Source organism: Salmo trutta, chromosome 37 (assembly GCF_901001165.1).
Source record: "Salmo trutta chromosome 37, fSalTru1.1, whole genome shotgun sequence".
In the NCBI taxonomy this organism is placed as follows: Eukaryota; Metazoa; Chordata; class Actinopteri; order Salmoniformes; family Salmonidae; genus Salmo; species Salmo trutta.
The window spans coordinates 13076450-13088737 of record NC_042993.1 but is presented as its reverse complement, the minus strand read 5'-3'; the positions used below and the strand labels follow the sequence as shown (position 1 = coordinate 13088737).

The following is a 12288-nucleotide window of genomic DNA, read 5'->3' as shown; positions in this document are numbered from 1 at the left end:
ACAGAGCTGGGTAAGGGTACCAAAACCCTTGTGCAGCATTGAAGGTCTCCAAGAACACAGTGGCCTCCATCATTCTTAAATGGAAGAAGTTTGGAACCACCTCCCGGCCAAACTAAGCAGTCGGGGTAGAAGGGCCTTGATCAGGGAGGTGACCAAGAACCCGATGGTCACTGACAGAGCTCCAGAGTTCCTCTGTGGAGATGGGAAAACCTTCCAGATGGACAGCCATCTCTGCAGCACTCCGCCAATAAGGCCTCTACAGTAGAGTGGCCAGATGGAAGCCACTCCTTAGTAAAAGGCACATGACAGCCCGCTTGAAGTTTGCCAAAAGGCACCTAAAGTACTCTCAGACTATGAGAAACAGGATTCTCTGGTCTGATGAAACCAAGATTGAACTCTTTGGCCTGAATGCCAAGCATCACATCTGGAGGAACCCTGGCACCATCCCTACGGTGAATCATGGTGGTGTCAGGATCATGCTAATGGGGATGTTTTTCAGAGCAGGGACTGGGAGACTAGTCGGGTAAAATTACGTTATAATACTTTTATTGCATCAAATGGTTGTTTTATGCAACAGAATAGAGTATTATTAACTAGTGTGTGTGTGTGTTCTACTGAGGATGGGCCTCTGGGAGATAACACTGACAGGAGATTTACGATGTCTTTTGGGTGATAAAACCTAAAGAGCATTCCAGTGCATGAGTTAATGTTTCTGTTCTATATGGGGCCAGACACTGGTCTCTACTGTGGCAGATGAATCAGAATTAGTTGGGTAACATAGATAATTAAGATGTTTTATTTGTATAATATGCTTATGTGAGATACTTGTCATTAGGATGGCGTGCCCTTTGGACTCTGGTGTTGACAGTTGTACTTTTCCCTTAGCTAGGGCTCAGTCACTTGGGCCCCAGAGAGGGGAGAAGTCAGAATGAAACATTGTCTTCATATGTGAATGTGTCTTTACCTATTGTTAAACCATGTGAAGGGATGGCGTGATTAATGGGGAACCAATTATTTGTCTCCACACAGTCTGTGCGCAAGTCACTCCCATCAGTGAGCTTGTCCAGGAGTGGGGTCAAGAGGGGGTTTACTTGAGATGGGAGTATCTAGAGTTGACAATTGATATATGCCATTGGATGAAATTGTGTTTTTGTTCTATGAAGTACCAGGAACGAGATTAGAATTAGGAACCAAACTGAACGATAATTTATAGCGAATGCTATCTGGCTGTGGATACCCCTTTCTAAAGTATAAGGTCCCTTTGTGAACTGTTCCTAAGATCTATGGTTCGTCATGTACGTTGAAGGGGTGGTTCTTGGGTATAAAATATCTCAGTAGCCATTGTGTTGGCACCCTTTTTCAATAGTTCATTAGAGATAGTGCATTATTGAAGGTCAAGTGCTTTTGCAAAGGTATCTTAAGTATTAAAGATGTAGTTTAACTCAGACTGGTGTGTTTGTAACTCTCCTCATTTGGTAATGCAGAAATTAGCCACCACACTTCACAATGAAAACTGTTGACACAGCAGATACTGTCTGCTATGTATTATAGGTATCTTTCATAAATCTTAACCTTGTGACCCATTCTATATATTTGTTGTTTGTCATGTAGGTTGAAAGGGGTGTATCTTGGCTATAAAATACCTTTGTACATTTGTCTCAGGGCTCTCAACGAATCATCTGAGCATTGTCGGGTTCACCTAGGGGTCATGATAAGGGTTGTACCAAAATGTTTGATGTATTGGAATAATTGAGTATGCTTATGTTGTGTTAATAGAAGGGGAGGGGTTATAAGACCCAATATATATATTAATTATAGAGGTTTAGAATTGTTCCACAGTTGTTTTCTAGTTCTCTCTCTCTCTCTGCATATTATAAAAAGACCCCTCTTAGAAATGTGTGACTGAGACAGAACTCTGCAGAGGAGTGAAGGAGATAAGACTAGTCAAACGTTCCACAATAAATCAACTTTGGGGAGTGGACGTTTACTGCAAAGTTTTTAGATAACACTAAAAGCCATTGTTTATATAGCTTTGTAGGCATGGTTTTGGTCTCAGGAGTAAAAAGGTAATGACGTAGGTAGTGACATCACCAGGGCTGGACTTAGGGTTCAACAAAACAACTTGAGACCTTTTGTTTGATGCAGAACTTACTCGGAAACATGCGTGCTATGTTCCTGATTGTCAACTTCTGTCTGCAATTGCATTAATAAAGGTTTTTGAATGATTTAATTAAAGATATTGTCATAATGCTAATTTCACCAATGAGCCAATGATTGACAAGGATGAAAGGAACGAACCCTAACAGCGTGAATTGTCGACCAGCCATGACCAGCCATCATTATCGTAGAGCACTCAATCGATTCACTTTATATGTGTGCGTTGTATTGACCTGCTCCCTTATTAATAAGTGATTAAAGATTTAGTTTAAGTATAACTTGTGTGATAAGTTTGTCTCTCCTCATTTGATAGTAAAGAAATTAACCACCATACAGGATCGAGGTAAAGATGAACGGAGCAAAGTACAGAGAGATCCTTGATGAAAACCTGCTCCAGAGCGCTCAGAACCTCAGACTGGGGTGAAGGTTCACATTCCAATAGGACAATGACCCTAAGCACACAGCCAAGACAACGCAGGAGTGGCTTCGGGAACATCTCTGGAGAGACCTGAAAATAGCTGTGCAACGACACTCCCCATCCAACTTGACAGAGCTTGAGAGGATCTACAGAGAAGAATGGGAGAAACTCCACAAATACAGGTGTGCCAAGTTGTAGCGTCATACCCAAGAAGACTCAAGGCTGTAATCGCTGCCAAAGGTGCTTCAACAAAGGACTGAGTAAAGGGTCTGAATACTTATATAAATGTGATATTCCAGTTTGAATTTTTATACATTTGCAAAAAATTCAAAAAAATGTTTTTTTCTTTGTCATTGTGGTATATTGTGTGTAGATTGATGAGGAAAAAATGATTTAATGAATTTTATAATAAGGTTGTAAACTAACAAAATGTGGAAAAATTCAAGGGGTCTAAATACTTTCCGAAGGCACTGTAAATGTCTTGTACTGTACTTGTAATGTACAGTATGTGTCTCAGGTGTGACGATGAGCATCCATTGCTTGTGCATGCTTCTATCTTGTTAAAATTGAATGATTGATGCTGAAATTTCATTGGATGACAGTTTATTTTTTTGTTTGAGGTGCAGCCGCCCGGGGGAAGGTGCTGGTAAGAGGGAAGTGAACATGTGACGGGTTTAGTTTGTAACTATCTGACTAAGTTTGAGAGAATATTGTTAATTTATCTTGAATTGAAGTTGAATTAATATTTTGTTAGATCTTCCCTCGACTGCACCAGAACCTTTATTTTTGGTTGTTTAGTTTGTTGGTTTTATTAATTATGTACTGTTATGACCTTCTTTTTGACCAGGCTGAGAGGGTCTCAGTAATTCAGTTTGTATTCACTAATGGAGGAGAATTATAATTTTTAGAACTTGCAACCTGTTGTTGACTTATTTATTTTGCCACTCAATTCAAACTTGAAGAACTTAATGCAGGCACTGCATCTCAGTGCAAAATGTGTCACTACAGTCCCAGGTTCAAATCTAGGCTGTATCACATCCATCTGTGATTGGGAGTCCCATAGGGCGGCACACAATTGGCCCAGCGTCGTTGGGGTTTGGCCGGGGTAGGCCGTCATTGTAAATAAGAATTTGTTCTTAACTGACTTGCCTAGGTAAGTAAAGGTTCATTTTAAAACTAAAATAAAAATGGCATTGTGACATATGGTTATGTTATATATACAGTATGTTAAGTTACCTTTTTATATGATTGTAATTCAATTTAAATATATATTTGCATATATTGAAACTAATCTCTGGTTGTCGTTTCACTTTTGGTCATCCAGTACTCAACAACTCTCCATCATAAAATAAGTAAATTACAGTAGGCCTATTACAGTAAAATTACTTATTTTCTACAGTAGAGAGCTGAAATGAGGTGCACAGTACATTCTACAGATATTACTGTACATGTTATTTAAGAATACAGCTGGACACAGCTACACAACAGTGCCACTGTGTGGCAGTAAACTGGGCACAACATCTCCCAGCAGAGTTAATTCAATTCCTTTTCAGTTCCTGTTCATTTAAGTGTCTCATTTGTTATGGTCATCCTTTATGTAGTATTATGGTAATGGCTGCTGGATGGTGGTCTCTGTAAGACTGTAACCTTGTTGACTTGATGATGGGAGAGTTTTCCTGTAGGGGAAAGTTGTTATGGATCAGACATTATTTAATAAACCTGGTATGTTGACTTTATTTTCTACTGGAGATTCTCTGTTTTGGTTGATAATGTTTTCAATATAAAATATAACAGTAGAAAATAAAGTATAACAGTATAACAATATAAAGTTATACTGTAGATATCAAATGAAAAGAAAACTCTCAAGGGTACTGGAGTTGTAGAATTATATACAGCACAAACCAATATATAAAGAGATTACAGATCACATCACTGTAATTTTAACTCTTAAACATATTATAACTTTATCACTCACCTCCTAATGCAAGCCACTGTTATAATGATGATCAGTGTCAGAGCGATGGGGATCCCCACTGGCACCACCCTCCTCCACAATATGGAGGACTGGCCATTTACTGCAGAGAATAAACTACTGTAAGCTCTATAGGCCAGGGATAGCGTCACACTCGTGTACATACTGTCATGTGTTTCAATTGAAAATGTTACAGTAACAGGTGGCATAATCTTGATGTTTTATTACAGACTAGAATAGAAATAATGTATATTTTCAATGCATCCCCTTGCACCTACCTTTCCCCACAGTTATGGTAACAGTATAGCTCTGTGATCCATGCTTGTTCATCGCTACACAGCAGTACTGCCCACTGCCCTCAGAGCTGATGTTAGTGATGCTGTAACTTTGCCCTGACCCTCTCAGTGAAGCTTGGGATTCTGTCCTCTGAAGCCAGGTGTAGCGCTCTACTGCAGGGTTGGCATCACTGCTGCAGGACAGAGTCACAGAGCTGCCCATCACTACCTCCCCAAAAGGACTGACTGACACTGATGTGTTCTTTGGAGCATCTGAAGGCAGAGAAAGGTAAAAAAACTTTCTTTTTACAGTATAGTTTCCTATATTTGGGTAACAATGAGAGATGTCTGGTACATACTAACCTGTCAAAGAGCGTCCCAAAAAAACTCATGACAAACATTGTTACTGATTCATTCATTATCTGTGATTGTGATTTCAAAGTACTTACACTGGACATTAATAGACAACGCTGAGGAGTGGATTGGTCTATTGGTGGTCAGGGCCTCACAGTAGTAGTTTCCACTGTCTGTTGCTCTGATATTGGTGATAGTCATCGTCTGTCCCTTATCACCAGCCGTGGAGCCTCCAGTCTTGTACCAGGTGTAGCTCTCCACTGGAGTTTGGGCAGTACTACAGCAGAATAACTTCACTGAGCTGCCCTCAACAACATCACCAGCGGGACTGAGGGACACTGCTACTTCACTGAAATTATCTGAAAGTAGACAAGAGATGTGTAAGCAATTTTTTTATTTATTAAACCAGGCAAGACAGTTAAGAACAAATTCCTATTTACAATGACGGCCTACCCCGGCCAAACCCGGACGACGCTGTGCCAATTGTGCGCCGCCCTATGGGACTCCCAATCACAGCTGGATGTGATTCAGCCTGGATTCAAACCAGGGACTGTAGTGACGCCTCTTGCACTGAGATGCAGTGCCTTAGACCGCTGCGCCACTAGGGAGCCCAATAAGACATACCAGGCTGATAACAGGACAGGGCACATCAGATTATTTGTCTGTTCCTGTTTTAAATGGAAATACACTGAAATGTATATCCATATGTTGTTGTTGTGTTTGTAGTGGTGGTTGTCTGGGCATTATTGTGAGTCAGAGGCGGTGGGTGGTCACCCAAAGGACGATTCCATACCGACAGTCAAGACCATGTGACTTCCTGCTACAATTCCGCAATTTTTGCATACAGTCGTTGTGGTCGTAGGACATGCCATCAGGTTTTAAAGTACAATAACTTCTTAGTTACAAGATAGCTTTCAATGTTGTTGTCAACAGCTGGTACTGTACATACAGATATCAATAGCATTGTCACTATTACTCAGAAAGACTTCCAGTAAGTTAATGAGAAAATGTGTAAATATTGAGACATTGACAAACCTTCTGAGGAACTGTAAGAACACTATGAGAGTCTCTCTGAATCATGTGATCATACTGAAACAAGGAAGCAATGGCTCCTCTCCTCAGAGTGACTCAGAAATGATGGTGACATCCATTTCATTGGAACCTCTGAGGCTTGTGGTCAGACCTGATCTCTGTGCAGACAAGCTGGAAGCTGACCACAATTTCAAGAGCTCTCCTATTCTCATGAGTCAAATAGTTACACACTAAGTGTACAGTACCAGTCTAAAGTTTGGACACACCTATTCATTTAAGGGTTTTGATTTTTACTATTTCTACATTGTAGAATAATAGTGAAGACATCAAATCTATGAAATTACACATGTGGAATCCTGTTAAACAAATCAAATATATTTTAGATTTGAGATTCTTCAAAGTAACCAGCCTTGATGACAGCTTTGCACATGCTTGGCATTCTCTCAACCAGCTTCATGAGGTAGTCACCTGGAATGCATTTCCATTAATGGGTGTGCATTGTTAAAAGTTCATTTGGGGAATTTCTTTCCTTCTTAATGCGTTTGAGCCAATCAGTTGTGTTGTGACAAGGTAGGGGTGGTTTACAGAAGATAGCCCTATTTGGTAAAAGACCAAGCCCATATTATGGCAAGAACAGCTCAAATAAGCAAAGAGAAATGACAGTCCATCATTACTTTAAGACATGAAGGTCAGTCAATCCGGAACATTTCAAGAACTTTGAAAGTTTCTTCAAGTGCAGTCGCAAAAACCATCAAGCGCTATGATGAAACTGGCTCTCATGAGGACCGCCACAGGAAAGGAAGACCCAGAGTTACCTCTTCTGTAGAGGATAAGTTCATTAGAGTTACCAACCTCAGAAATTGCAGCCCAAATAAATGCTTCACAGAGTTTAACTAACAGACACATCTCAACATCAACTGTTCAGAGGAGACTGTGAATCAGGCCTTCATGGTCGAATTGCTGCAAAGAAACCACTACTAAAGGACACCAATAAGAAGAAGAGACTTGCTTGGGCCAAGAAACACGAGCAATGGACATTAGACTGGTGGAAATCTGTCCTTTGGTCTAATGAGTCAAAATGTTAGATTTTTGGTTCCAACTACCGTGTCTTTGTGAGACGCAGAGTAGGTGAACGGATGATCTCTGCATGTGTGGTTGCCACCTTGAAGCATGGAGGAGGAGGTGTGATGGTGTGGGGGTGCTTTGCTGGTGACACTGTCAGTGATTTATTTAGAATTCAAGGCACACTTAACCAGCATGGCTACCACAGCATTCTGCAGCAATACTCCATCACATCTGGATTGCATTTATTGGGACTCTCATTTGTTTTTTTAACAGGACAATGACCCAACACACTTCCAGGCTGTGTAAGAGCTATTTGACCAAGAAGGAGAGTGATGGATTTCTGCATCAGATGACCTGGCCTCCACAATCACCCAACCTCAACACATTTGAGATGGTTTGGGATGAGTTGGACTGCAGCGTGAAGGAAAAGCAGCCAACAAGTGCTCAGCATATGTGGGAACTCCTTCAAGACTGTTGGAAAAGCATTCCAGGTAAAGCTGGTTGAGAGAATGCCAAGAATGTGCATAGCCGTCATCAAGACAAAAGGTGGCTACTTTGAAGAATGTAAAATCTAAAATATATTTTGATTTGTTAAACACTTTTTTGCTACAACATGATTCCATATGTATTATTTCATAGTTTTGATATCTTCACTATTATTCTACAATGTAGGAAATAGTAAAAATAAAGAAAAACCCTTGAATGAGTGTCCAAACTTTTGACTGGTATTGTATGTACAGGAAACAACCTTGAATGCTGATATTCAATTTTTGTGTTTTGAACATGTAACGATGCATTACAGCATCCCTCTTTTAACATACGTCAGTTGCAGTGGCAAATCTTGGTGAGAAAACTCAAAACTATTTTTTATGTATGCAAGAAAAGGCACAACACAAGACAACACTAAACAATACATTAATTGTCACGACTTCTACCGAAGTTGATGCCCCTCCTTGTTCGGGTGGTGCTCGGCGATCTCCTCACACACCTGTTTCTTATCCCAGTAATTACATGTTGTGTATTTAACCCTCTGTTTCCCCTCATATCGTTGTCGGTGATTGTTTGTTATGTTATGTACGTGTTGTTGATGTATCGGTGTGCGACGGGTTATTGTTAACCTGGATTATTTTTCTACGTTGGTTTTGGAGTTAGTTTTGTTAATAAATACTCCATTTTTGAACCACTCTGGTTTCTCCTGCGCCTGACTTCCCTGCCACCTACATACATGGATTATGACATTAATTGCACTATAATGGTGACAAACGGTGCCCACAAACTGTTAGGGCCTACATAAAGCTGTCCCAACAGCAGAGCTTTCTTTTCATCACCATGGAGTGAATCCTTACCAGAGGCTACGAAACAATTCATTCAGCCTAATTTACTGTCTTTTAAAAAACATAGCTGATATGGCTGACTTGCTTAAACAAATGTGGTTTCTACTGACAATTGAGATGTACAAACTATGGCATAAGGGAACGATGAACGGATAAGAGGCAATCCGTAATTTCGATTAAGACATTAATGAGCGAGCTAAGACGGACGTAGTCAATATAACTATTTGTTCAGCACTTTTGAAATGTACAGCGACAGAATTCAGAGCATGGGCCATTCTTACAGTATTCTCCCTGTACACCAAGTCAGAACCGTAGGATAAATAAAGGGGCATATAAGCAGACAATGAAAGCTCTTACAATATTCAATAATGACATTTCTTAAAAACAGGCTATAGGTGCACCACCAAGTCAGAACAGGTGGCTAAGTTATGAGGGAAAAGGGACCAAATTATTAGGGTGAGGTACATGGGCTACTAACAGCTCACTACAAAACATACACATATTGTATTACTTTCTTAGCTACAGTATACATATCTCCCTGACAGTGGCGATTTTAGCATGTAAATCTTGGTGGGGCAAAAAATAAATAATTGTGGGCTGCATGCCAGCAAAGCCACTACACAACACAACACTAAACAATACATTATTTGCACTACAACGGTGACAAACTGACCATAGAGAGCCCTCGGGGTTCTCTATGGTGTTTTAGGTCAGGGCGTGACTAGGGGGGTTTCTAGGTATTATATTTCTATGTTGGTGTGTGTGTATTGTTCCCATTAGAGGCAGCTGAATATCGTTACCTCTAATTGGGGATCATACTTACTGTGTCCTTTTTCCCACCTGCTATGTGGGATATTGTTTTGTATGAGTGCCTATGTGCGCTACGTAATTCACGATCATTATATCTTTGTTGTTGTGGAAGTTTCACTATCATTAAAATGTGGAACTCTACTCTAGCTGCGCCTTGGTCCAATTATTCATACGACGGTCGTGACAGAATATCCCACCTAAACAGGACCAAGCAGCGTGCCCAGGAGATGAAGGAAAGTTGGTCATGGGAAGAGATACTAGGTGGATGCGAGACCCTTCCTTGGCGGGAGTCACCGAGGAGTAGAGGACAGCGACGCCGCCGGGGTCTACGGCCACAAACAACCCAAGGGCATCCCCAAGATTTTTTTGGGGGGGGGCACAAGGGGCAGTCGGCCGAGCCGAGGAGAGAGCCAGAGACCGTCTGGGAGTCGATGGAGCAGTTTGAGGAGGGATATCGGAGAGAGATGTTGGCTAGGAGTATGCTGCAGCCCAGGCGTTTTGAGGAGCGTGTCATCAGTCCGGTGCAACCTGTGCCGGCTCCACGCACCAGGCCTCCAGTGCGCCTTCCCAGCCCGGTACTTCCTGTTAATGTATTATGTCATGTTTTGTGTGGATCCCAGGAAGAGTAGCTGCTGCTTTTGCAACAGCTAATGGGGATCCTAATAAAATACCAAAAATACCAACTGGGAACTCAAAAAAAAGTTTAATCATGATGACGTCAGTGATCTTCAGGTTGTAGCTCTAGAAAGGGGCCCGAGTTCTGGATTTACAATTCCGAGCTGGATGAAAGTTCAAAACGTATTTTCCCATTCGTAGCTTGTTTTTCCCCGAGTTCCGAGTTGTCTTGAACTCACTAAAGTCAGATTTTGCAGTTCCGAGTTAACAGTTGTTTTGAGCGTGGTAAAGATCATGCTTCATTGACAGCATGGCCAATGTTGAAAGTTTATCATTTTAAACTAGGAAAAGAGACCCTTAATCTTAGACTTGGGACCACACATCCACTTCACTGAATAGCAGGCTAATGCTTGCTTTGCAATGCTTGCAGTTAGCCACTGATTGCTTCCAAACAACTTATTGTTGAATTGGCCAATGAGCACCGATACGTTTTATCTATAATTTATCTTCATATGACAAGGATTGAAAAGGATTTGCCAGTAGATTGTCAACTTGATTCATGACGATGACTGCTTATCTAGCTTGCTAGCTAAGATTTTGAAAGTATGATGTTGACATGATCAGTCCAATCAAAGCTACGGTAGATATAACGTGATTTGACATAATTTTATCTGTGGCCAATGACCTTGAGCCTTCTTGGATGAGCACTTCTAAATCAAATCTGTGGCAGCACCCAGGGGGCATGAATTTTCGAGCTCTCCCCTGTAGACTTTGTTGTGACATAGTGTCCCCATGAGTGACAGAACACTGAGCCGAGAGAACATTACTAACCCCTATGCTCTGTATTTTACGCTGCCTGCCCCACCACCACAGAAAGCACTGAGCTAGGCTGAAACACCTGCATTTTGGAGCTGCCTTACTCAAGAAAACTCAAAAGAGACCATGTTTGTATGAGGCTTTATTAACTCAATGTGGCTTTATTAACTCGCCACTGGTCAGTTGCTATCTACATATAATCATTGACCACAAGGCTATTTACACAAAATACATGTACAAAAAAACATATAATAAGCACTGTGGTCTTACCTGCCACTAGCAGGGTTACTCCAGGCTGTCCAGGGGGCTTCTCCACTGGGTGGTTGGTGATAAAATAGAAGACGTATGTCCCGCTATCAGACCTCCTCAGATCAGAGATCCTCAAGGAGCAGTTCCTGGTTCCTTCCTTCCCCAGGTACTCCACTCTGCCCTGGGAGGCTGGCTCAGGGAAGATGCCCTGGCTATGGTACACGTACCTGGGGGTGATGCAGCGACTCTGGTCCCGGCACCACATCTCAGACAGCACCCTGTAGGGCTGAGGGTAGTCGTAGGAGCAGGGGAGGACCACAGACGAGCCAGCCACGGCACACAGGGGAGCGGAGGGGACACGCACAGCCCAGTCACCACAGAGGACACCCACACAGCAGCCTGGGATACAAGGAATGAATTAATATGATTTACAATACAATACTTGGTATGTCTATTCACATACCATGCTGAAAGTGTATTCCGTATGATAATGATGAATATGATGTCAGTCTTACCTTGCAGGATAAGTGAGAGCAGCCTTATCCAGCCAGTCTGGAAGACTCCCAAAGCCATCTCTGACGCGCCCCCACTCCCTTACTCACTGTCCTTCTTTACATTAGCAGCGAAGACGTCGACAGTGTCTGTCTTTCTGTCTGTCACTCACTTCTCTTTTTCCTAACTAGGAACTGGTCAAGGATATTGAGAAACAAAAATAGACGTGTAGAAAAGCATTGACATTATAAGCCTGCAACAAAAAGTCAAGGCACTGTTGCTGGCTTATAATGTCACTGTCTTTATCAAGCCAGAGCTTGTTTTTGGTCCTGTCTATTTAGACCTTGTTCACAATGAGCATCCATTATATGCAGATCTATGCCTACAGATCTGTCTAGTGCCAGTCTTATCCCAGCCCCCTGTTTACACCCTATTGTTTAGACATTAATGTTTCACTGTCCTGCACTGTCCATTAAGCTCCTGTGGCCGGGTGTAAGCCTCGTACCCATGCCTCAACTTCAATGCACTTTGGTCTATCGCCTGGAACATTACCTAAACTTAACACATAAATGTGAAACTAGGAAACGGTAAATCAATTGAAGGGGTTGTTAACGGTTACACTTGATTAACCATGGTCTGAAAAAACAAAAGGGCTTTAAGCCTGTGCTCTGCTCTGCAGGTGCCATTTGACCGATATCT

At 41.7% G+C, this 12288-nt stretch overlaps 1 protein-coding gene across 1 annotated transcript; it reads right to left on the bottom strand.

Annotated features, from left to right (window-relative positions):
- Positions 1–3810: 3810 nt before the first annotated feature.
- On the bottom strand, positions 3811–11733 carry LOC115176873 (B-cell receptor CD22). The gene is made up of 6 exons (XM_029737226.1): positions 11613–11733; positions 11119–11496; positions 5272–5535; positions 4826–5095; positions 4551–4650; positions 3811–4251 (listed from the first exon to the last, which is right to left on the bottom strand). The coding sequence occupies exons 1-6, from the start codon at positions 11668–11670 to the stop codon at positions 4179–4181; spliced, it is 1143 nt and encodes a 380-aa protein (XP_029593086.1). The 5' UTR covers positions 11671–11733; the 3' UTR covers positions 3811–4178.
- Positions 11734–12288: the final 555 nt, after the last annotated feature.

Excerpts from the sequence above, each read along its gene's own strand:
- LOC115176873 (XM_029737226.1), bottom strand. The coding sequence starts at position 11,670 with ATGGCTTTGGGAGTCTTCCAGACTGGCTGGATAAGGCTGCTCTCACTT. Across the intron at positions 5,096-5,271 it reads GTTGTCTATTAATGTCCAGT|ATGCTCCAAAGAACACATCA; the intron begins GTAAGTACTTTG and ends CTCTGCCTTCAG. Across the intron at positions 4,252-4,550 it reads ACAGTGGCTTGCATTAGGAG|GAAAACTCTCCCATCATCAA; the intron begins GTGAGTGATAAA and ends TTTCCCCTACAG.